Source organism: Chelonia mydas, chromosome 17, assembly GCF_015237465.2.
Source record: "Chelonia mydas isolate rCheMyd1 chromosome 17, rCheMyd1.pri.v2, whole genome shotgun sequence".
NCBI lineage: Eukaryota > Metazoa > Chordata > Testudines > Cheloniidae > Chelonia > Chelonia mydas.
The window spans coordinates 22,298,733-22,325,432 of record NC_051257.2 but is presented as its reverse complement, the minus strand read 5'-3'; the positions used below and the strand labels follow the sequence as shown (position 1 = coordinate 22,325,432).

Sequence of the window (26,700 nt, the reverse complement as noted above, 5' to 3'; positions counted from 1 at the left end):
ATGTATGGTAGGCCATGAATGCTCACGAAATTGGGGGTGGGGGTGAGGGCTCTGGCTGGAGGTGTGGGCTCTGGGGTGGGGCTGGGGATGAGGGGTTGGGGGTGCAGGAAGTTGCTCCGGGCTGGGACGGAGGGGTTCGGAGGGCAGGGGGGATCAGGGCTGGGGCAGGGGGTTGGGGTGCAGGAGCGGATGAGGGGATGAGGGGTGCAAGTTCTGGGCAGCGCTTACCTCAAGCAGCTCCCAGAAGCAGTGGCATGTTCCTTCTCCGGATCCTATGTGGAGGCACGCCCAGGCAGTTCTGTACGCTGCCCTGTCCACAGGCGCCACCCCTGCAGCTCCCATTGTCTGCGTGTCCCGTGTGGAGCTCTCTGGCTGCCCCTCCGTGTAGGAGCTGGAGGAGGGACATGCCGCTGCTTCTGGGAGCTGAGCGGGGCAAGCCCTGGACCCCTCTCCCCGGCAGGAACTTGAGGGCTGGATTAAAACGTCTGGAGGGCTGGATACGATCCCTGGGCCGTAGTTTGCCCACCCCTGATACAGCCTCTTCATAGGTAAGGTTACAACGCATTAGAAAGCTGACTTTGATCCCTTTTGTTAGACAAGAAAGAAGGGGGTTAAAAAGACAAACCATCTTGTTTTCACATTTATAGGGTGGAATGTCAGTGACAATAGAATATTTTCTAAAGTTTTTGAGTAAACTGAGTAAGGGCTTCTTGAGATTTACGTAATTTGAAGTGCCTCCTTTTTGTAATGTGTGGAGCGTGTCTGTTGTGTCTGTGTAATCATGCTGGGCCAAGAGAGGGACAATGTACCGCGAGTGTGAAACATAAGTAGATCTTGACAGGGGCTGAAGCAAGAGGCAGTTTTCAATGTTAGGAATAGTAAATGTTTACAAAATTGCCATTATTTGAAAACTAGACATTAGTGTCTGTCAGTGAAACCAAGGAGAAAAAACTTCGTGATTGAGAATTTTCACTGTCAACCTCTGAACTAGCCCAGGTTACTCCTCAAAAGTGAGAGGAAACATCAATGGGAAAATTCTGGCCTTTTTGAGATCAATAGAGATTTTTCCCTTGACTAAGGTGGGGCCAGGACTGCACCCTAGGGCAACTCTTCCTGCCTTTCTGGCCAAAGTGCCCCCTTCACCTATGGGTAATACGTACTGGGGAACTTTTTTGGGGGTAGGGATAACTCAGTGGTTTGAGCATTGGCCTGGTAAACTCAGGGTTGTGAGTTCAATCCTTGAGGGGGCCATTTAGGGATCTGGGGCAAAAATTGGGGATTGGTCCTGCTTTGAGCAGAGGGTTGGACTAGATGACCTCCTGAGGTCCCTTCCAACCCTGATATTCTATGAAAATATAAATTCCTTGGAAAAGAAGTACATAAGAAGTTTTGGATAAGGCTGGGGACAGAATCCTGCTACAGATTTAAGGCTAGAAAGGAACATTCTGATCATCAAACATAGCACAGGCCAGAGACTTTCACCCAATATTCCTACAGAAAGCTGAATAACTTGCTAGGAGACCCATGTTGTATCCAGTACACCACACTGCCTGTCATTGTTTCAAATCTGTGCACTTAGGTCAACGGTCAGTTTCAGCTAATACATCCTCTCCACCCTTTTAAGATGATTTGGGAACTACATGTAATATAAATGGCTACAAGCAATATAAATGCAAAACATTAAAACACAGGTTCAGTAGCCTAACAGTAATGTGGCCTAGGGAGTTAGACACTAGCTGTGGAACCAGGAGAGCCAAGTTGTAGTCTTGGTCTGATGCTTAATCTGCTAAAACTAATGATTTGTGTTTGGAGTGGTGAAGGCTGGCTGTATGGTGTGTGCAGGGCTCACTTAGCTACGTTTGTGTAGCTTGTCAGCTGTGTTTTGAATGTGGCAGGGCTCTGCAGGAACCAAAATTAGTTTAGCGGAAAACCACCCACCTCTTTAATTCAATAATTTGGTGACACAACCCATTAATTTAACCCTTTAAAAGCTTTCTTCATTTACTTTACAAAATATAAGAAAATTGTGTGTGCTTACATAGGCAGTGTAGGATTTGTTACCCAGACTTAAAAAGTATGATCGATAAGAAGACTTTGCAATTACATTGGGCCAGAATTTGATCCCTTTCTCAGCCTTGTGTCTTACACTATATGAAATCCTTTTGGTGTGAATGAGTCTCCTCTGGAGTGAGGTGCTACTCAGAGCAGGTAGGGCTTCAGAGTCTACCCCAGAGTGGTTTTCTTAAGTGGTAGAGCTCAAGGTTGTTGTTCATGTTTTCCTGCTGGCCTGACTACAGAGATTTGAAATGGCATGCCTCAAATTCTGTGGGCTAGTGGATAAGATGGGGGTCGACCACCTTAAAGGTCAGGGCTGTCACAAGCTGTACCTCAAATCTCCTATGTGGCTTTCAGCAAGTCATTAAAATGTTGGTTTTCTTATTTCCCAACGGATAAATGCCCATTCCTTTGAGACTAGGGCTGTGCTGGCAGGGCATGGAGGAAGAAGAGTCATTTTGCCACATTTTAGCATTTAATTTCACTTTTGAGAAGTAACCCTGGCTGATTTTTGCAGGTTAACAAAAAATATTCTCTCACCACTTGTGTCCCCTGCACATCAGTTCCATTGACAGAGACTCATATTTAGTATTCAAATAATAGCAATTTCTTAAACATGTTTATTCTTCTTGCCTTTAAAAATTGCCTTTGTCTTGAACCATATTCAGAATCTGCCTGTGTTTTAGATGTAATGGCACACTATGATTTTATTGGGCAGAGTGAGGGAGACAGAAATATTTGATACTTTGATACTACATGATTTAGGAGCATGTCTCATTGACTTTGTTTAGGATTTGTGCTCCTAAGTCACTTGGGCACTATTGAAAATTTAATCCAAAAATACTGTTGCACATTTTAGTTGTAAACTCTTCAGGGCAGGGACTTTCAGACTGTGGGTCTGTATAATGCACAGCACAGTGGGGCCCCAATGTCATGGGGCCTTTAGACTTTACTGTAACCACTAATTAATAACACTTTTATCAGAATTTTTCAGAAATTTTTTGAGTGTCAGAGACTTAACTCCTCCTGCTTCCACATGGTGAGGGTTTTCTTTTTAGGATTGCCAGGGTAGGTCAAAATTGGTCTGATAAAGGGATGGGGGTTGCAATGTAAATAATAACACACAACTGCAGAATCAGAACCCTGTTCTACCTCCAAAACACCCAGGCATCCACCACTTAAGAACATAAGAACGGCCATACTGAGTCAGACCAAAGGTCCATCTAACCCAGTATCCTGTCTTCTGACCGTGGCCAATGCCAGGTGCCCCAGAGGGAATGATCCATCCCCTTTGCCCATTCCCAGCTTCTGGCAGAGGCTAGGCCTAGGGACACCATCCCTGCCAATCCTGGCTAATAGCCATTGATGGACCTATCCTCCATGAATTTATCTAGTTCTTTTTTGAACCCTGTTATAGTCTTGACCTTCACAACATCTTCTGTCAAAGAGTTCCACAGGTTAACTGTGCTGTGTGTGAAGAAATACTTCTTTATGTTTGTTTTAAATCTGTTGCCTATTAATTTCATTTAGTGACCCCCTAGTTCTAGTGTTATGAGAAGGAGTAAATAACACTTCCTTGTTTACTTTCTCCACACGAGTCATGATTTTATAGACCTCTATCATATCCCCCCTTAGATGTCTCTTTTCCAAACTAAAAAGTCCCAGTTTTATTAATCTCTCCTCATACGGAAGCTGTTTTGTACCTCTAATAATTTTTGTTGCCCTTTTCTTAATCTTTTCAAATTCCAACCGAGCTAAAGGAAGATCTCTTTAGCTGTCGCCTGTAGAAATATCCTTACGTTCAATCTAATCTGAAACCAGCCAATAAAGGGCAACAAATATACAGTGCCCAATCTTGCAATCACATAAACCAATGGCAAAAAAAGCCTCAGCTGATACCAGCAAAAGCAAGATTGAGCTGAAAATTATCCACAACAAAAATCATTAATAACTTTGGTTAATTACAACCTATTTTAATCAAATTTAGCGGCTGAACAAGTTCAAAAGGTGATTTAACAATACATACAATTTAAAGGGCCAAAAAACAACCCATTTCTGAGCTAGAAGGAGACGAGCATTAATTCAGTGATATTTAAAACAATGGAATGGTTTATGTGACTAATTGTTTTCAAAACGTGCAGAAACATTTTCCTTTGCCTTCAGAGTAAGGCTATGTTTACACGAGCACTTTTGTCCATCAGGAATGTGAAAAAAGCGCCCCCTAGAGTGACGTAGGTTTCAGTGACAAATGCACCGGTGTGGACAGTGGTATGTTGGTGGGAGACGCTTTCCCGCCGACACAGCTACCATGGCATAGAGTGGCTACGTGGGAGATGGTTACAGCGGCGCTCCTGTAAGATCTGTAGTGTAGACATAGCCTAAATGTGGCAATTTTCAAGCCAAATCAGATTTCCAAACAAAAGGAGCCTAGGATCACAACAAAGGGCACAGCAAAAATGACAAGATCATGGAAGAGAGGTGGATGGGGGGGAAGAAGCCCAGATGAAGCACCTGCTGCTCGTGGGGCATGCAGTTTGTCCAGGGCGAAGAGATCTGCCTATTGTTTGGCTCAGTTTTTCCTACATTGGAAAGATTTTTTTAATATAACGTTGGTACACCAGAGAGTGCTATAGTCATGAGTCCGGCACCAAGAGATTGGTTTAAAAATCATGACTTTAAAGATAGATAAACACAAGTTGCTTTTTTGTTTTGTGTCTTTTTTTTATTTGTCTTTGGCTTCTGTACAGTGCGGGGTCACGTTCTCAGGCTTCGCGCTGCAAGCACAAGGGTTAGAAACTTCCTCTTTTTTAGGTGAGAGGAGAGTCTCATGGAACCACCTGACTCCAGGCGCTGGGGCTTGGAGAAAAGCACCAGGAGCCTGGCAGTATCACTCCAGTGCCTGGGGTGGGAAGGCGTGCTGCGGGGGCACTATGGCTGGGTGGGGGGCCCCAGGGAGGCAGGGCAGTGGGTACCCCCTCAGGGAGGGGCCAGCCTGGCTCAGCCCCCCAGGGCCAAGCTCCAATGAGCCGCCGGGTTGGCCGGGACCAGCACCGCTGGGGGCAGGGCCTGGTGCCAGGGAGGGGCGGGGGAAGCCGGCTGCGCGGGCGGAGGAGAGGCTGTCCCAGGCCCGGGGGCGGGGCCCTCTACAGCCCCTGCGCATCTCAGACCTCCGGGCCAGGCGCTGCCCCTTTAAGGGGGGGAAGGGGCGGGCTCCAATTGTGGAGACAAAGCCGGGCGCGCGGCCTCTGCGTGGTACCCGGATGGATATGAGGGGGGATGCGCTCCCATTGGCCGGCGAGGGAAGGAGGCGGGGCTAGTAACGGGGCCACAAAATGGAGCCTTGCTTCCCTCCGTTTACATAACGTGACCTTTCACCCTACGCGCTCTGCAGCCTAAATTGTCCACTAAGTGGGCGGGGCTAGCCTAGTAGACAGGCGCGCTACATGGCCACTAGAATGTGCATGGGCCAGACTGCGACCAATCGGGCTGTGCCGTACGCGGGAAGGGCTGGCCTGGCGGTAATAGCAGGTTAGGGTGCGCGCGCAGCACTTCTGCCGGCCTCTCGCTCGGGAGGGGGGAGGGGAATCTCCCGCCATTTTTCAATCCTTCCGCCCGGGTCGCACCGCTGCCGGGGTCGCTGCGGGGAGCCGCCGGGGCAACTCCCCTCCCCATCATGGCGCCACTGCTGGGCCGCAAGCCCTTCCCGCTGGCCAAGCCGCTGCCGCCAGGGGAGGCAGGCGAGAGGTTCATCGTCCCTCACACGCAGGAGGCCTTCCGCACCCGCGAGTATCCGCCCAGCCTGTGGGGCCTGAGGGAGGGGGCCGGTGCGGGACGGGAGAGGCGGTTCCGAGTGGGCAGGGGCCGTGCCGGCTCCGTACGGCTGCTGACCCCGTGCCGGGAGGGGGGTGGCTGAGTGGCCGCTGCCCGGGCTAGCGTAGGGCTGCTGGCGCTGCCCCGCGGCTGCGAGGAGCTCCCGGCTGGCTGGGGCGGGCGCTAAAGCGGCGCAGGCGGGTCGAAAGTGCCCCGAGCGCCGGCCGCTGCCCCTCGTGGCTCGGCGCCCGTCCGGGGGCAGGGGGGCGGCGCCCGCTCCTGCTGCCCGCTGCCCGCGGGAGTTCCCGATGGGGGAGTGTCAGAACCCCCTGGGCCCGCCGTGCTGTTGACAGCGCTCCGAGCCCCGGCGCTGTCAGTCCCCGCGGAGCCCCGGCGTCTCGCCCAGCGGCTGGTCGCGAAACATCAGCAGGTGGCCGGGGGCTCGGGAGGTGGGGACCTGCCGGCCGGAATTGGCTGCATCTCCGGTGATTGCTGTCCAGCTTCTGCCCTGGGCGGTGCTTCGCCCGCCTGTCCAGCCTCGCACCGAAAGTCAACTAGTCAGTTTCCGTTTTGTTTATAGTCCGTTTCTGTTACCCGATGCTGTGTGATGCGTGTGGCAGATGCTTTGCAGGAGGGTTTAACTCCTAGCTTACACTTCTGTTGAGAAATCCCAAACGTTTCTGTTAGTTTGTCACGTCTTCAGAGTTCCACCAAAGCTGCTTTATAACTCCCTGTTTACTAGATTATTGAATGGTTTGTCCTCCCGGGCAAGAAATAGGGCTTCAAGCTCAAAAAACTGATCAAGTAACTGAATTCTTAAGTTTATATCGTTAGCCTGCTAGTAAATGCAGATGGTTTGAGGAAAAGTTGCTTGCATCTCAGGATATTCTTGTAAAATTCAGTGTGCGTGTTATGATTTTTAATTTTATAAAATAAAGGGAATGGGGGGAGGGGAGAATTAACCCTTACAGTTGGGTTCTTTTGACAAAGCATAATATTTTAAGAATTTCTGACATACATGCTTGCTGCTTAAACACTTGAAATGGTAAATATGTTAAGAAAACTAGTCTTGCTGAAGCTTAGGCCCTAGAACATTGCATATTTTGTTTGTTTTTGTAGCCTGCATTGTAGGAGCTTGCGACTATAACTCTTTTTGAGGACAGATAACTATTAGATTTAACCCATTTTAATTCTTCTTGATTATTATTGGCCCTCCTTGGCATATAAGTGCAGGTCTACATTTTAAACACTGCAGCAGCACTTAAGTGAAGATACACCTACACTGAGGGGAGAACTCCCATCAGCGTAGTTAATCCATGTCTGTGAGAAGCAGTAGTTATGTCAATGGAAGATGATCTCCCGCTGACCTAGCATTGTCTACACCGAGAGTCAGATTGATATAACTACTTTGCTCAGGGGTGTAGATTTTCACAGCCCTGCGTGATGTAGACCTGGCCTAAGTGTTTGTAGGATCAGAGCCAGAGTAGAAAGTTAGTGGTTCCTGCTTGACAAATTTATACTCCAACTTAAAATGTGGCAAAATAGTTTGCGTAACAAGAGAATGAGGCGGACAACAAGAACACATAAGCTGGGACTATATGCAGGCATAAATGTTTGAATGTCTTAGTATAAATATTAATGAGATAAATATCAGAAGGCCCAACTGGCCATCTATGTAGTAGTTGTCAATAGGCCTCAGTTTACTGTAGTCATTGGAGCAGAATTGGGAAGGGATTTAAAGGATTGATTTATTTAGCAAGTGTATTTCTTGCATAAGTGGTGGTGTGGAAAACATAAGTCTTATGGGAAAAATTAAGAAATAGACAACAGAAGTTGCTTGCCTGCAGTGGATTCTTTTCTCTATATATACAGTTTGAAAGCCGTCTGGGATTCTCCGTATGAAAGGTAGGCTATAAATTCATGGTATTATAGCATAATAATCAGTGTTCATCACTTCTTGGAGGGATGAAGAGGGAGAAGTGGGTGTTAGGCAAATCAAACAACAATCATAGGAGATGCACCAGTAATTCTGTGCAGAGGACTTAGTGTCTACATAGATAGGTGTGTGTGTGGTGGGGTGTTTTTTTTTTTTAAATGGGCTGTAACTCTGCAGACTACTGCCCCTGGAGACTGATCTCGCCTCTGTACAACAAGTGGGATGGAAACGACAAGGAGAACTTAGATTGTGGAGGAAATGTATAAATGTCTATAATGTGTGAGAGATCTTGGCAGCGTGTGAGACAAAGGGTCTCCACAACTTGTAAAAGCTCTTACATTAGAAAATGTTCTGTTATTTCACTATGAAGTGTAGCCAGGTAATGCCCATAGGAAGGATTATGTAGCCTTTGAGAAGGAAGTGTACGTCTGAGATTCAGACAGGTATTACTAATGCATTCAATACAATGAAATGGTGTTGGGGTGCCTTAACTCAATGTGAATGTTCATTTTAAATCATTTAAGTCTGAATAAACCTACAGTTCATGTGACTGACATCTTAGGTGTGGTGGGATATGACATTGAAAGGAGCTTAGAAGAGCAACAAGAATGGGGCTTGGAGGCTTCAATGAAGATTAGTTTCAATATATAGCAGGGTGGATTGACTTTAATCATTGGTTTTAATAATGTTTTAAATCAGTAAGCAGTAAACCTTGAGTTAAACCATTTGATTTTAATTGTTATACATTTGTACTTATTTATTTTCCTAAAGAAAAGTTGCTTTTTATTAGTTGGTAACTATTAAAACATGTTAATTTGCAACTAAATATAGCATTTACACTAAATTTGGTCCTTCCTTTTTGCAAGGAGGATATACTAAATTGATATACATTTATTTAAGCAGTTCTATAACATAAGGTACGTTTATTCAGATTCTTTATTCACCATTTTCTAAAAAAAGTAAAAATTATGTATTTTACTAGATTAATTTTTTACTTGTGGTTTATATCAAATTCTTATTTGGTTGGGAATTCCAAAGCAATTAAAAATGCTGAAAAACAAAAAAAACACCCCCAACATTTAAAAGCCTTTTTACATTTTTTAAATAAAACTACCTTAAATGTGCTGGAATATATAAGAAAAAAATTTCTGAAAACATGTTTTGCATTTGAAACTAACTGATTTATTAAGCGAAGAAAGTATTATCTGCAGTTAATGAATTAAACTTACTGTTTTTTGTCAGCATGCCCTTCAGATTTTAGAACTAGTAGATCTCACTCTTACGCCTAGTTTTCATTCATGGTTTGGAAGTGTGTATTTTCAGTTTACTATTGGTTTTTAAAAACTAATCATTTAATTGAACTAGCAGTGACAAATATATTCTCTATTCCTGCAGAACCAGCTACTGCTGTCAAAAGCTGGTTTAGCACTTCAACAAACTTTGGTTACAGTGCTTAGCCAGTGGCCTTCACCAGTTCAGTGATTTGCTTCCAACAACTTAATGAAAGTCAAACGTACACTTCTTATTGTTTGTTTAATTTAAATTATTTTAATAGATTAGAATATATTTACACCCCAACACTAGTTGTCATAATTTCAAATATAATTTTAAATAGGTTAAATTTTAAAAATAAACCTGTATTAAATTTAAATTAAAAAATCTGATTTAAATAAAATCATTTTAAATCATATATTTATCCACCTTGATATGTATGTGTTGGTTAACTAGTAAGGGGGTGTGAGGTATATGTCTGCAAATGGTTGAAGGGTGTAATTGCCAAGGAAAAAGAGGAATTGGTTAGTGTCAAGAGAGGTGAGGGGAGTGGCAGGGTGAAGAGTCTACTAAAGCTGCTTTCAAGGCAATCGGACTCTAAGACATTTAGGCCTTATCTTCCCTAGGAAAAAAGGTGCGAAAGGGCATGTCTTCACTAGCAACCTTAAAGCGTTGCCATGGCAGCACTTTAATGTGGCTGTGTAGTTGCGGCACCTCCATGAGGGGAAGTAGCTTCCAGGTCTGGAAGCACAGTCTATACTGCCGCTTTACAGCGCTGACACTTGCAGTGCTCGGGGGGGTGTTTTTTCACACCCCTGAGCGAGAGAGTTGCAGCCCTGTAAAGTGGCAGTGTAGACAAGGCCTTAGTTAAGAACAAAGGTGTCAGTTAAGAACACACTGTTTTCCCTAGCTAAGACAACCTTCAACACTTTCCTCTGTGTTGTGTAGGTTCTTATACTGAATCCATCAACATGATGGAAAGTGGAATCTGGTGGCACCTTAAAGACTAACAGATTTATTTGGGGATAAGCTTTTGTGGGTAAAAACCCACTTCTTCGTGTAAGAAGTGTTGGTTTTTTTTACCCACAAAAGCTTAGGCTCAAATAAATCTGTTAGTCTTTAAGGTGCCGCCGGACTCCTTGTTGTTTTTGTGGATACAGACTAACACTGCTACCCCTCTGATGATGGAAAGTGAAATTCTTTGGATTTTGTCTACGGGTTAACTGTAGGTCATACTTACTAAAATACGGAAATTAAAGCTCTCTGCGGGAAAGTATGAAGGGTGGCAGACAGTGGTGAGCTCAACTTCCATCTGGGCAGGGACACAGGAAGTGTCTAGAGAGCAGAGTGGGTGGAGGGATGGCTTGGTCAGTGGAGCTTGAATACTTATTTGGGCTTAGTGCAGCCATGCACAGCTGCAAATAAGCCCTCCACCACCAAATCCCCTTAAAGCCTTTTTAAAGGAAAAACACCCTGCAGAGTCTACTGCATGCTAGATGAAACCTTAAGCTTCTGGTCTGTGACCTGGAATGAGCCTTGTTAATTGTGTGGTTCTGGAGAGAGAGGTGGGATGAATCACTTGGCAAAGCCAGAAATACTCTTCTGCACAGGTTGGCTAATGAGTCTACCCAGAATCAGGTAACATTTACTTGACATCTGACTTGGCTTTATGCAGGATACACATGGGAATGGGAGCAGTCTGCGATATGTTTTCCTAATTCAGGAATCTGATATCCTGTCAAAAAGACAAACTTTGCCTTCTGTGTGGCCCAAGTGTCTCTTTTCCAGTGTGTAGTGCTGCTAGCTTGTGACTTCTTTAGAGATGTATTTCATTTACACTGATTGTGGTTTGGAAAACTGCAACTGGTATGCACTGTGCAAAATGCACAGTTTGAGACTCCACTTAATTGAGCTGAGAGTGAGGGAGGGAATGCTGAAATCAAAAGTGGCCTGCCCATAAGCAGTATAATTTGTTTGAAATCAGTGTTGCTTTTCCCAAAAATAAAGCTTGCTGCTCTCACTTATTTGTCTCCTTTTGTTTAGTAAGTGTTCTAAGGCAATGCGCTGGGTCTGAAAGAGTTCAAGATCTCCTACTTTGGAGTAGCACAGAAAATGGTAGAGGGAGAGGTTTCACAAAAGGGAAATGCTTTGCAGATGGGGAAAGCACAAACTTTCAGATCTTTGCATGTGGGTGTCCAGAAAGTTAAAATATGGTTGGAAAATAGTATTATTGGCAGCACCAAAACAGTATCGCATCATACTGAAGTGACTCTTAGTCATAGGAACTTTGTTACCCTTGTGGCAAATTATTTTTAAAGCCAAGACATAAAGTAAAAGCATGTTTGATATTAAACACTGTAGTTACTACAAATGTGACCGTGTCATCATCAGACTAAGAATCAGTTTGTTGTAAGTACATTAACCATGTTTATGGTAAGTGATTGTTTTCTCGGTGGTTAATGCAAATGGCAGTAATTCATAGATGAATTCTCAAACTGTTGCCTGGTTGATACTACTTGTAGGGATATTAATGGCTTCCCAACAATGAATAAACTGCGTAGTTGCTTTAATCAGTCTTGTATGCGTTAAATTGGGTTTTGGTGTTTTTTTTTTTTTTTTAGATTAAGCATTCTTTAAAAAGTTTCTTTGTTTTAGCACAACTAAAAACTTCCACTTTTTAACACCTGAATGCTCTTTAGTGTTTTACCTAAATGTGAGGTATTGTCTATTGCCAAAGTGCTACTCATCTGTTAAATTGAACTTGCATGTTATCCATAGCTATTTTTGCAAGTCGATCAGTAGCTGATGTTCTGGAATTTTTTTTATTAATACATCCTCAAGGCCCATGGAAACTGCAACCACCAACTCAGTGCTGTTGGTGGAGAAACTATTTGGTTATAACACAGTGACACAATCCTGAATCTGACCTGTCAGGTGGTTTGGAATTAGAGAGATTGGATCTCTTTCCAATTTAAATGGAAAGAACTAAATAGAAATTGCACACCTGAATGGTTTAACGTATAGTAATCTCTGTACTAGCATCATCCTGTTTTTCTGGGTTCAGCCCCTGAATCACAAAATGCTATCTAGACTGTATGCTTCCTGGCACTGTTTTGTAAGAACTGGGAGACACAAAAAGCAGGGTAGCCTTTGTGAACATGAAGCTGGAATACTAGTTAAAGAATGTGGCCAGAGGTCAGTGTTGATGGGCGCTAACCAGCTGTAGTTGGAGTTGAGTTGCATTTGGGCAACAGAGCTGGACTGGAATGGGGAGACACCCTCTGGATTGTAGACTGGTGAGTTTTTATACCTGCTGGCTTTAAAATTATACTCTAAAAGCATAGAATTTTTATACACTGGGATTATGCTGCTTTGTCCATGAACACAAGGACAAAATGTGTACAGAAAACCTGGAGGTGTGGGAAATAGTGTTAGAAATTTGTTAGTCCCAGCTAAGACAAGGCATTTACTTGCTCTCTTTCAGACTGCCCACAGAAAGAGCTGAGTCTGTCTTCAGGGACAGAGAGAACAAAGGCCCAGCATGTTGTGTGGCAGCAAAGCAGACCCTTAACTATCTTCTCCAGCCACAGATGCAGCACACAGTCTACCAATTTTGCAAACATTTAATCACTTTTAGACATCAAAGATGTATGTTCTGTTACCATTTGTTTAACATTATGTTAAATATTTAACAAATAAGGGCACACTCTCCCACTCTTTCCTCTGGCAATTATGTGTGCTAGTGTAACTGAACACTCGGTGTTCAAATATTGTCTGTATTTGGTGGGTGTGTGGGTGGTGTGGGGGATGATTCCCAAAAGACGGTTGGGACAACTGCTGCTTGCATGTTTGGGATTCTGTCTACACAGAGAGCTGAGATTGTCCTTGCTTCTCAAGAGAAATGGATTTAGGCACTTTTCGTTCTTGCTAGAAAGTTGTAGGTAAGGATTTAGTTCAGTGGCTGCAGTTTCTCAGTTTATTGCTGAAATTGTTGGTAGTGGCTGTATATACAAGTAGCAATCTTAGTTTCACAATTAGCTCTCTCTGCCTAGCATCTCTAGAGAGCTGGTTAAAATAACATCTTAGCCAACCTGTGTACTTGATGCAGTATCAAGAAAAGACTTCTATCAGGATTCACTGCAAAAAATAATTTATAAAGGATATTTCCTATAGGTGAAGGCAAAGATCAATTTCTGGAATTTGAAAAAAGAAAAGGAGTACTTGTGGCACCTTAGAGACTAACCAATTTATTTGAGCATAAGCTTTCGTGAGCTACAGCTCACTTCATCGGATCTGAAAGTTAGTGATTCCATCTAGCATACTAAACAGGTATTTAAAATGGAAACAGGGCACAGTGAATGCTTCTGTACGCTTAATATTGGTGCAAAGATTGGGAATTCCAGAAGCTTTTTTTTTTTAAACACCATTTTATCATCAAAGCACACTTTTGGGGGAGGGGGATTTCTAACGCTTTCGCTAGTGGCAACCTTCTCTAAAGATGAGCTATTCCCAGTTTAGTCTCTTGCATGACATCGGTTGCTGTGGATACAAATACAATAGCTACTTGCCACATGCATCATATCATTTGTGGCTCAGTTTTCTCCATCTGGAGTAGTGAAGGGGGACCCCCAAACACTGGGATTAATAGTTGTATGTCTTTCCTTCTTAACCAGACTCTGTGGAAAAGTGTAATGCTAGTATCAGTAGCCCAAAGCTTAGTTTAACGGGGAGACACTAACTGTAGGCACCATAATATCCTAGAAGTAATTTCCAAAACTAAATAGCACTGCCTTCCATAGGAGCATAAGAGTGAGACATCCTTCACAGGAAGGGTTGTAAACTACTCAGTTAGCCAAACTGGATTTATTCCTCTGTTACTGCAGTGATACATAGTTATTGTAAGTGTGCTGTACCTTCCATGCTTGGTGTTCTATTGCAACTCTGTTTCCAAGGTAAAGACACTTTTCCTTGCCTCTCCTCTACTTTTTGCCCCCTTAATTCCCAGTGTTTAATGACCAAAAAAACGGCAGCTTGAGGCTGGTGTTGATATATGAAAAAGCTAATATTAAAGTTCAGCTGAATGGAAAGGAACCAATTCTACTAACTTAACAAGGTGCTTGTTTTGGGAATTCAAGGAGACTTGCCATGCAGTAATTTTAAATCTCTAATAAACTGTCTTTAATTCTGGAATTTATGAGTACAGGATGGAGTAAGAACCTCGTCAATATTAATTTTCTTTTAATCACATTGTTGCGCATTAGTACAGGTGCTTTTTATACTATTTTTCAAACACAAGCTCTCCAATTTAACTTTAAAATTTAGAATAGTGTGTACATACGGAAGCTAAGGTTTGGCTCTGCAGAACTGCAGCATAATATTGTCTCCTAGCCTAGTCAAATGGAAAGGGCTACATAGTACTTTGGTTTTGCTGTCTGCTCCCTGAATCCTGTTTTCCTGAGCTGATGCTCCTACAGAGAATATGAAGCACGGCTAGAGAGATACAACGAACGAATATGGACGTGCAAAAGCACAGGAAGCAGCCAGCTGACGCACAAAGAAGCTTGGGAGGAGGAGCAGGAAGTTGCCGAGCTGTAAGTAACAGAGCAGAAGTTGGTATGCATCCATCTTTAGAATTTGGGGGCAGGAAAGCTGCCTTTAGAATGATAGGTGGCTGCTGGTTACACAGCAAGGAGTTTTTTTTAAGGTTATGACTAGTTCCTTAGGACTTTGTAAGATGAAAGAAATTTGGCTCCAAATTTGACATACTCACTAATGCAGCTTAATCTGTAATGATACTTGTACAGGACTCTACCTCTTGATGTTCTTTTCACAAAATAACTTGGAGTACAACATTTGGCGTATATCTCAAAACTACCTACACAAAGAGGGAATTTTTTATAATTTCTCCTGTTCCACTCATTGTTGAAGGAGGGGAAAAAACAAAAACACCTAGGTATTGTGACTTTTATTGATTTCCACATAATGATGGTGTGCATACCAGCTAACTTTACAGCAATTATTTTTCCCCCCAGATCTGTGCAGATATCAACCAGTGAACTGGTGCCATTCAATTCAGTGGTATTTTGGAATAAGGTATAGGTGATCTGCTCCACTTGAAACAAACTGCAAAAAAGCAAAATTGCAAGGGTAGTTCTGCCAAGCTCTCTCTCTCTATTTCCCTACCAGTTGGCCTACTCCCTTTTGTCAGTGTCACAGAGTGGCCAGACCTTTGGTTTATATCCAACATAAAACTCGCCATGATGAAGGAACCTTTCAAAAGGCAAGTCCTTGATTGAACTGTTTAGGTACCTTATTCCTTAGTTGCTGTACCCAATGAAAGTCAGGGAGCTGAACACCTAACAAAGGGCATATCTTTCTCAGTTTTACATACTGGCAACTTTGGCTTTGTCTCTTTCATTCTATAAAGATGACCTGATCCCACCTATTTAGTGTGTGTGTTTGTAGATTAAATCTGTTTTAGATATTCCTTCTACTGTGTTTACTGGAGAGAATTCATCATTTTGATTGGAATAAGAGGTGGTAGTCCGTGACCTAGAGAGGAATTGCTGGCAACATTTTTCTTGTGCGATTAAATTGCACCCTTTAAAAATCTACTCCCCAACTGTCCAAGGTGCCAGGAGCCTTAGACAGAGATATTGTTGTCTTTGATCTCTCCCGAGCTAATACTCTTCAGTATGAGGGAAATGTATGTTGCCGGTTCTGTAATTGCATAAACTTAAAGTAGCTGAGTCAGTGGATCACTTGCTTAGCTTTGCTGTCTTAATCTGATGCAGTGATACAGGATTAGTTAACTGCTCCTGTTTTTCTGAAAGTTTTCAGTTACATAAATGAGAGAGTGTCTCAATTCAGGTTAGATACAGATTTTATATTCTTAAACCAAATAGACATTCAGTAAAATGTCTCTTAGAGACCAGTCTCCATGTTGAATGAGAATTACAATAAAAATTTCATGCAGCTGCATATTAAACATTTAAAACATTGATCTGAATGTACAAGTTTAGTCAGCCTTTGTCGTGAGGAATCCACTGGTGAGTAATCTTAGAATAACTACAAATGAGAACTCAGTCAGCAAGAGCTACCTTAAATCTAAGAAACAAGAAAACTTTTGATAGGGTGAAGTGGAGTTTTTCTGTCACTAAACAAACTTGAATTTGGTGCTGTCATTCATTTTTTTTTTTAAAAGGGAATGTATGGCGAGAATTCAAACTGACAAATTGCTCTCATTTAGGAATTGACCAGGCAAGGTTTCCCCCATCCTTCTAATTCAGTGGTTCTCAAACATTTTTTTTGTATTGGCGATCCCTTTTACACAGCAAGCCTCTGAATGCCCCCCCCATACATTAAAAACACATTTTTTTAATATATTTAACACTTTTTAAAACTGCTATTTTGTTTGTTAATATCACTTTTCACAGCAGACTTGCTGGCTAGCTGGGTGGCATGTACTTGTGACCCCCACATAATAACCTTGTGACCCCCTGAGAGGTTGTGACCCCCCCAGTTTGAGAACCTCTGTTCTAGTTAATCATCCTTCATGCAACTAATTCAAAATCATCCAACAATATTAGATACATCAGTTAGTGGAACACACATTTGCACAGACTGAAATATTGCACAATTATTTATTTAAGTAAGTCCTACTTACTGCATTATAAGAAATATAAAATATTTGAACAGTATAAACTTAATATGGGAGAAAATGCGAAACTTCAGTTGGGATTGCAATACTCCTAAAGGGAAAACGTGTCTTAAAATTAAAAGTTGAAAAGTAGGCCTATCAATTAATCTCAATTAACTCATGCAATTAACTCAAGAAAATTAATCGCAATTAATTGCACTGTTAAACAATAGAATACCAATTGAAATTTATTAACCTTTTTTGGATGTTTTTCTACATTTTCAAATATATTGATTTCAATTACAACACAGAATACAAAGTGTACAGTGCTCAGTGTATATTATTTTTTGTTACAAGTGCTTGCACTGTAAAAATGATAAAACAAAAGAAACAGTATTTTTCAATTAACCTCATACAAGTACTGTAGTGCAATCTCTCTAGCCTGAAAGTGTAACTTACAAATGCAGATTTTTTTTTGTTACATAACTGCTCTCAGAAACAAAACAATGTAAAACTTTAGAGCCTACAAGTCCACTCAGTCCTATTTCTTGTTCACCGAATTGCTAAGACAAACAAGTTTGTTTACATTTACAGGAGATGCTGCTGCCTGCTTCTTCTTTACAGTGTCATCTGAAAGTGAGAACAGGCATTCACGTGGCACTTTTGTAGCCAGCGTTGCAAGGTATTTACGTGCCAGATATGCTAAACATTCGTATGCCCCTTCATGCTTCGGCCACCATTCTAGAGGATGTGCTTCCAGGCTGATGATGCTCGTTAAAAAATGAGTTAATAAAATTTGTGACTGAACTCTTTGGGGGAGAACTCTGTGCCTTCGGCTCTGTTTTACCCGCATTCTGCCATATAGTTCATGTTCCATCAGTCTTGGATGATGACTCAGCACATGTTTGTTTTAAGAACACTTTCACAGCAGATTTGACAAAATACAAAGATACCAATGTGAGATTTCTAAAAACAGCTACCGTACTCGACCCAAGGTTTAAGAATCAGAAGTGCCTTCCAAAATCTGAGAGGGACAAGGTAGGGAGCATGTTTTCCAAAGTCTTAAAAGAGCAACGTTCAGATGTGGAAACTATAGAACCCGAACCACCAAAAGAGAAAATCAGCCTGCTGGTGGCATCTGATCAGATGATGAAAATGAACACGCGTCGGTCCGCTCTGCTTTGGATCGTTATCGAGCAGAACACATCAGCATGAACGCGTAGCCTGTGGAATGGGGGTTGACGATGAAGGGACACATGATTCTTTAGCGCATCTGGCATATAAATATCTTGCAACACCAGCTACAACAGTGCCATGCGAATGTCTGTTCTCACTTTTAGGTGACATTGTAAACAAGAAGTGGGCAGCATTATCTCCTGTAAACTATAAACAAACTTGTTTGAGCGATTGGCTGGACAAGAAGTAGGACTGAGTGGACTTTGTTTTATTTTTCAAGGCAGTTATTTTTTGTACATAATTCTACATTTGTAAGTTCAACTTTCTTGATAGAGATTGCACTACAGTACTTGTATGAGGTGATCTGAAAAATACTATTTGGTTTTTACAGTGCAAATATTTGTAATCAAAAATAAAGCGAGCACTATATACTTTGTATTCTGTGTTGTAATTGAAATCAATATATTTGAAAATGTAGAAAACCTCCAAAAATATTTAAATGGTATTCCATTACTGTTTGTTAATGCAATTGAGATGAATTTTTTAATCGTTTGACAGCCCTAATGAAAAGATAGTGTTCATATGTCTCATAACTGAGTTACATAAGCTAAATTATACACCTCTCCTGGACAGAATACAAAATAACCTGAAGAAAGATTGGTTCCTCTAGGCACTACTGTAGTAGAAATGTTTAAGAATAAAAAATATGAAACTTATTTTTTTGGATAGGAATAATATTAAAAAAATCTACTGCCATGTTTTTGGGTCAGTAACACGTGTTTGGTGTGCAGGCAACGCTTCATAGGGAGATGGCAATCTGCATCTAGATAAGCACTGCCAGCATGGCCCTGTTGCACAGATGTGCTTTGTATTTCTTGTGGGTACGGAAGGGAATTTATATTGGTGACCATATGAACATTTTTTTTGCTTGTGATAAATCCCACTCTGACCACTTGCATTATTACATATTCTAACGCAGTGTCACCTTGAAGTGTTTAATTCACTGTCAAAATGCTCTCAGTGGCATGAACTGGCAGATCATATTGCATTTCGTATTTTGTTCGCTGGATGATGTAAACTTTTCATATCCTTGTTCAGTTTGAAGGAGGAATTTCCCAGCTGGTATGAGAAACTGGTACTGGAAATGGTCCACCACAATACTATCTCCTTGGAGAAGCTTGTAGATGCAGCCTGGCTAGAGATCATGACCAAATATGCAGTGGACGAGGAGTGTGACTTTGAGGTGAGGCTCTAGTTTCAAATACTTGCCATGCTTCTGCTTAATTCTGCTATCCTCAGGAGAGAGGTAAGAGGAAGCCATAAACATTTTTCCCCCTCCAATCTTAATGACTCTCTAAATTTGGTGCAGAATGGTAGGAATCTCACCTCTTTGTGGAATTCCCTTGATAATGCCTATTTCCAAAGCAATAGTATGGAAACCGGTTTCTTAAGCAGAGGCTAACGTGGTGTTCTCAGAAGATAGGAGTGGCTTGGGCAACGGAAACTTATGTCATGCCTAGCAGAAGAAGAGTTTCACATCTAACTGCTGCTTCTGCTACAGACACTCTGCTATTCCTCTTGGGAACATGCTGTGTAACTGACACAACTTGCACTAGTTCAGGTATGGGCAAACTTTTTGGCCCGAGGTCCGCATCTGGGTACGGAAATTGTATGGTGGGCCATGAATGCTCACAAAATTGGGGGTTGGGGTGTGGGAGGGGGTGAGGGTTCCAGCTGTGGGTGCAGGCTCTGGGGTGGGGCTGTGTATGAGGGGTTGGGGGTGCAGGAGGGTGCTCCGGGCTGGGACCAAGGGGTTTAGAGGGTGGGAGAAGGATCAGGGCTGGGGCAGGGGTGCAGGCTCCAGGCAGCGCTTATCTCAAGCAGCTCCCAGAAGCAGCGGCATGTCCCATCCCAGCCCCCTGGCTGCCCCTACGCTTAGAAGCCGGAGAGGGGACATGCTGCTTCTTCTGGGCACACTCCCCGGCTGGAGCACTGGAGCAAGGCAAGCTTGAGGGCCAGATTAAAAAGTCTGAAGGGCTGTAGCTTGCCCACCCCTGCACTAGCTTCATTCTCCTGCTTCTTGGAAAGGTCTACAGCAGTGGCAGAAGCTCAGGTGTGATTAGAGGAAGCCTTCCCCACCTCCAATTAAAAAAATTGTGGGTTGGGGGGACTGAGTGGAAAGTCAGGTTTGTCAAAAGGGAAGGGGAAGTTGCAGTCCTGGTCCTGTGACTGTATATATTTTGGACTGAGTTGTGTCCTCTGTTTCCTGAGCTGGGACCATTGAGATGGCGCACACAACCCCTTGCAACGCATCTGGAAGACTGAGGAAGTAGCAATGGTGGACTTAGGAAAAACCGCACACAAGCTTTTCTGTTCATTGGAGTAATAAGCAGGACTTCTGAATAGGGCAGGTAATAGGGAGATCTTTTAAGTCTGACAGAGGAAACTATAGGAGTGTCACACTGAGATCAAAGATTAAAAATAGTGTGTGTGTGTCTCATTTTGTTTCTCCTTCCTTCCTTCGCTTCAAGTGTTCAAAAAGCTGATCAGCTAGTATTACCTGCCTAGTTACTGTTTTTTTGATGCATTTTTCTGCTCAGGTTGGAAAAGAGAAAATGCTGCCGGTAAAAATTGTGAAAGTACATCCATTGGAGAAGGTGGATGAGGAGGCTGCTGAGAAGAAATCGGATGGAACGTGTGATTCCCCATCCAGTGACAAAGAGAACTCCAGTCAGGTAGCCCAGGACAACCAGAAAGAGTCAGTCCTGAAGGAGGATGACAGCAGAAGAGAGATTATGAGTGAGTAACAAGACAGCCTACTTTTAAGGGGTTGTGGTTTCGGGGCAAAGGGGAAGCACAAACCCAAATGTCCTCAGGCCTGGGTTATGAAATACTGTACATGCTCTCTGAAGAGCACTGTGTCGATCTTCTCACTCAATGTAACCAGATACATCACTAGCTGTCACAATTTTAGTGTAGTTGTAATGGAATTAAAAAGCACTGAGAGTCACAGAAATCAACATGTGTTTAGATTTGCCTTTGTCCAATATAGTCATAGGAACCTTTCTTTAGTAGTCCTGTTAATTACAGCATGTGTGCAGTTTCTTTAGGACCTTTATTGAAGCTAAGAAAAATTGGGCATGTTTGTCACTGGTGGAGCTGCTCTAGTGGTGATGATGATAGAAGCTGTAGTATAGCCAGGGCTTGTCTTCATCAGTATGTTTAACTTCACTCAGCGTAAGGTTAGATCAGATAAGGGTAGATACAACTGAGCCATGACTATGCTGTAGCTTCCAAAATTGCTGCCGCTGGTTGACAATTGTCAGTCTAGAGGCAGCGTTATTTATTAATCCCAGGCACATGGAGGCATACTCATCGCACTTGAATGACATACACCAAGAATGTCGACTATCCAATGTCCTGTGCACACTGCAGCTGAAATAGTGTCACTGAAACAATGGCTAAGCTTCGCTCAGTTGATGCTGTGGACAGGACCTAGATGTTGCTGTCACTTTGTTGGTGTTTAGAGGGAATCATTGAGAGACTTTTCCACTCTGTTGTGGGAACGCTTCAAGACTCTTCCTGTATTTCAACCCCCTGCTGGTACCAGACACTTCTGTTCTCCACTCGGTCATGAAGATGCATCTCATCCTCTCTGGGTTTCCTGCTGGAGCATAACTGATTGCACTGGTACTTGCCACATTGCTGTATTTAGGGTCACTTTCTACATAGTGACCAGCAGACAGCAAAATGCAGCTAAAACAGAGCATTGTGAACAAAAACATTGAATCAGCAGAACTAGGGAATGGTTTGCACTTCTGAAAGGTCAGTAGTATTTAACAAGGAAGAAAATACCCTCTGAGAACAACTGGGGTGATGCGTGCTTCGTGATGGGGCTGGGAGTTAGGCACTAGCTAACATCTAAGTGTGGTAGAATTGCTGAGTTAGGTTTAAATTTCTGTCAACCACATCTTGAATTTAGAAGGTGTAGCTTGACACATGAGGTCCAAAAGAATGGCTGATATGAGCAGGAGGCAAATCAAAAGCAAGGAAAACTACAGCTGAGCTTTATGCTCTAGAGCTAATTTTTGTTGTGATTTCCCATCCCCACTTTCCTTCACAGCCCCGCTTTCCTTCACAGCCCGACCATAAAATCGATCAACCCTTGACTCTAAAAGTTGTGGCTCTCTACTTTGAGTCAATATTTAGTGTTTTCTCACCTCCTCAATAGGCCTTAGGAGCCATTTCTTTCTTTCTTTCAGGCTTAGAGCTGATTGGAAAACCAAAATCAACTTTGGAAAAATCTGGAGGTTACTATTTTAAGGTTGGACATAAAACAATTTGTTTAAAAATTGTTTTTCTTCCTCTTTCTCTCTCTCCACCCCTTTTTCCCATTGAACACAACAAAATGAATGTCCAAGGCTTTTTCCATGTTTTCATTTTTGTCTTTTGCTCTTTTATAACTCTTGAAAACTTCCTCAAGTTTGGAAAAGTTAGTGTCAAAAGGAAAAAATGGAACTCTAACACTACCCTCTGTAACTCTTAAGAACTTAAACTTTTTGCAAAAGTTTGTGGTTAAGAAAAGGCCACTTGAATGAAAAATTTCAGCCATCTCTGACCAGGCTAAATATCAAAGCTTATGTTTAAAGACACTTCACTAATTCTGGTAAGGTGCTTGTTATTTAAACGTATGTAACACCTGAGGGGGATGAGCATACTCCCCATTTTACACATGAGGAAACTAGTAGTACAGGTGAAGTGGCTTATGCACAGTGACACAGCAAATAACTGGCAGAACTGTAACTGGAACCAGATTTCCCAACTTCCAGTCCTTAGCGTCTATGGATTCTCACTCACTGCAGATAAGGAGCTTTTGTACTGAAGGAGTATTTGAGCTGTGGACTATGTACATGTTAGTAATATTTGTAATTGTCCGTACTGTCTGAGAAAATGTTAACATATGGAGAAACATTCTGGCCTTATAGGGTAGACACAGCCTTAGAGTTTAAGTAGAGTGTGATTCCTCTACTCTGTGTACATACTCGTGGTAGCTTGGGGAAAGCTAGCATGCATATTAATAGTAGTAGTGCTGAGCAGTGTCAAGTACAAACCCACTTGAAACTGGCGAACATGTACTTGGTATGGCCTGCCGTGCCTCTGCGGTCACTACTGCTGTTTATATTCACACTAGCTCCCTGAGATCTAGTGCAGGTATGTGCCCATAGGCAGGGGAATCACACCCCTAGCTCATAATACAGACATAGCCAATGAATTTATTAAACAAATTGCTGCATTAGTAATGCTTGGAATGGGGCTAAAGTGCAGTAATTTGGTTACTGAGGAAGGAAGAAATAGCAAATGCTTGTCATTGGGCAGTAATTGGCAAGAAATTGTGGAATATATTTGGTTTATTCATAGTATCATTAAACAAAATATTACAGGAGCGCAGAAACCCCCAATCAGTTAACTTCTGTATGGGGCTGTTCGAGGAACACAGCCTAGCCATCTGTGCTTCAATGTGGCTTTGTGGTTGTGTCAGAGTTAAGACTCCTGAGTTTTATTGTGGTTCTGCCACTGATTCTGACTTTGGTAAAGTGACTGGTCTAATCTCTGTTTAAAGTTACCCCCTTGTAAAATAAGGATGATGCACACTGTAAATAGGAAATTTAACATTGTAAAGTGCTTTCAAATTATCAAAAGTGTTGAGTATATAATTCCATACAAAATAATCTCTTAATAGAAACGATAAGAGTACACCTTTAAACTCTCAATATTAAGCAACTTTAATTCTGCTATCTTGTGTGAATGCACAATATTCTTTTAATTACATGGCTGATGCATTGTATGAAAAATAGTAACAATGCATTTTTTCTACAATTTTAGATACCCATGTGTATGTTATAATACTTAGCAGAGTTCCAGAGTCCTTGAAAATAAATATGAAATGCTTACTGTACTTATACAACACACTATAGATGTAGTAATGAAAATGTCTGGTATATATGCCAACTTCAGTTAATGGCATATACAAAAGGGGGCAGAGTAAACCGTAGCACTTTCTTGGCACTCTTTGTGCCTTTTTTTTTTTTTTTTTTTTTTTTTTGGTAAAAGGGATACATAAAGGAGCTTCAGCTCTTGGGTTTGAAGCCCTGCTGCCTTGCAGAGGTTCATGTATAGTGCATGTTGATTCTATAACCTGGATATATCTAATCTGCAGTAGGCATCCCCTGTCCTACAGACACTAGGACGGGGTGGGCAAATGTTTTGGCCTGAGGGCCACATTTGGGTATGGAAATTGTATGGCGGGCTATGAATGCTCATGAAATTGGGAGTTGGGGTGTGGGCTCTGGGGTGGGCCCAAAAATGAGGAGTTCAGGGTGCAGGATGGGGCTTTGGGCTGGCGCAGGGGAAGAGGGGTGAGGGCTGGGGGTGCAGGCTATGGTGTGGGGCTTGGGATGAGGTATTGGGGGTTCAGGAGGTTTCTCCAGGCTGAGATGGAGGGGTTTGGAGGGCAGGAGGGGGATCAGGGCTGGGGCAGGGGGTTGGGGCATGGGAGGGGACAGGCTCCAGCAGCGCTTACCTCAAGCAGCTCCCAGAAGCAGTGGCATGTCTCCCCTCTGGCTCCTCCTGGTCAATGGGAGCTGCGGGGGCAGCGTGCTGAACCCCCTAGCTGCCCCTACATGTAGGAGCCAGAGGGGGGACATGCTGATGCTTCCAGCAGCTGTGAAGAGCGGGGCAAGCCCCCGACCTCGCTGCCTGGCTGGAGTGCCACAGTGGTGCAAGCCCCGGATCCCGCTCCCTGGTGGGAGCTCGACAGCTGAATTAAAATGTCTGGAGCACTGGATGTGGCCCCCGAGCCATAGTTTGCCCACCCCTGCACTAGGGCTTGGGAAGAAACCCCTCCTTTTATATATCATATGAGTAGTGCAGCTGGAAAGGGCTCCTAAGGTGCACAAACAAGGCCTGCATTCCTGCATGCCTTTGGAGGTCCACCAGCATGGAATGGGAATAAGTGGGCTGGCCAGTTTAAAAAGTCAGATTAGGAGACTTCAGGAATCTGGGAAGCCATAAATTTAAATCCACTAATGTTGGAAAAACTAATTTCATTATCATTTAAGCTGTTTTATGATTTCTGTGTCCATGTGCACAAGTCTGTGGGATACTCTTTGCAAGTTTAGTGAAAAAAATGTACTGTATAGTCATAATGCAGTTAAATCAAAAGCAACTTTCTCTGGAGCAAGGCTGAGTATTGCTCCTCAAAGGCTATTTCAAATTGCTTAAAATGAGTGAAACTTCTTAGAAAGTGAGCCAAAAAATCTGAACAGAGGCAAAGTATTAACCTTCCACTTGAAAAGTATTTTCCTAAGACTCACTCTGAGCCACTGGAAGCAGTTATATAACCTGAACTGTAGCCGTCATAAAACATTTTTGGAATATCCAAAATATTTAGTAAACAAAAGGAGACCGCTTCATTTGGATGATTTAGGATGTTAACGCTGTTTGGTTAATCCAGGTCTTGCTGGAGAATAACTTGTACCTGTAGAAGACTTTTAAAATCAGATTGTAAATTTCTAAAAATGTGGTCGCATTTTTAACTCTAACCTTTATTATATGTAGTCGATGTATGCACAGCCAAAAATGTGTCTTAGCATTCGGACACTGTTCTGCTCATTCAGTTCTTTGCTTTCTTTTTCTAAGACCCAGATCCTCCAAGCTATTTAGGCTCCTAACTTCCACTGAAATCAATGGGAGTTAGCTGCCTAAATAACTATTGAGGATCTGGGATGAAATGTTTTGCACACAACTTTCATTGTGCTCTTGAGCAGTAAAAACATAATATGGTAATGTCCCTTCTATGACTATAGTCAGTAATAGACTGTTAAAATGTTAACAAATATTTGTAGAACAAATGCATAAGACCAACTTATGACTTATGCATCCTGAGCAGCCAAGAGTGCCTCTCTTGTTATCTGATCTTGACAAGAAGAGTGTAGCCTCTTCTTTCAGGCCTCTGCTACTGTGTTTTGGGCCTTTCACTTCAAGACCAAGCTAGTGTAGTGTGCTATGCATGGGGGCACCGCCTTTTAGACTCTGGAAACTAAAGCTAGTGCAGAATGTGGTTGCCCATTTATTAAATGGTACTTCATGCAGAGAACACATTATACCTATGCTCTGTAATCTAATCAACAATGCCTCCTTATTAATTCTGGAAAGAGTTTAAAGTGTTGGCTGTCTAACTTGTAAAGCCTTAATGCTTTAAGACCTGGCTGTTGGAGACTGATTCTCTCACCGTGCAATAGTGCTGTAGGTAGAATCAGCTGAAATATTTGAGCTTATGGTCCCCTGGTTTAAAAAGGAGAGATTTTCCCTCTTGCATAATGTTAGGGGGCTTATTCCTTCACCCACTTACTTCCCTGGTCCTTCTCGCATGAACAGAGAGCAACAATACCCGAAGTCCAAAGGTGCAAACAATTCGATGTTTATTGGGGTGAATTTCCAGCAAGCATGATTCCAGTTTCCTTCCTTAGTGTCCCCCTTCCCAGCTCTGACACCATAGAGCCTTACACCTGTGTCCCTGTTCCCATTTCCCCCTGTAGCCAAACATGATTCCAATTTCCCCACCCCCATTCCCTTTTCCCATTCCCCCCCCACACCCACCCACTTCCTGATTGACTGTAGACTATATAGTAAAACTTGAGTTCTGCTTAGCTATACCTTAACCAATCATTTTCCTGAAATTTAACTAACCAATCCTAACATATTGTAACATGATTATGTAACCGATTATATCCCACCACCTTAATTAGTTTAC

General features: G+C 42.6%; 1 protein-coding gene across 3 annotated transcripts in view; it reads left to right on the top strand.

Annotated features, from left to right (window-relative positions):
- Positions 1-5,364: 5,364 nt before the first annotated feature.
- The window catches only part of BAZ1B (bromodomain adjacent to zinc finger domain 1B), an 83,848-nt gene continuing 62,512 nt past the window's right edge, over positions 5,365-26,700 (top strand). Inside the window, exons 1-4 of one of the 3 annotated variants that reach the window (XM_037880885.2) lie at positions 5,365-5,841; positions 14,548-14,664; positions 18,987-19,131; positions 20,489-20,687. In XM_037880885.2, the coding sequence (XP_037736813.1) occupies positions 5,729-5,841; positions 14,548-14,664; positions 18,987-19,131; positions 20,489-20,687 (574 nt within the window). In that variant the 5' untranslated portion in view covers positions 5,365-5,728. Of the gene's footprint in view, positions 5,842-14,547; positions 14,665-15,315; positions 15,354-18,986; positions 19,132-20,488; positions 20,688-26,700 lie in introns of those variants that run through there. The other 2 variants (XM_037880886.2, XM_037880887.1) reach the window with 2 other exon arrangements.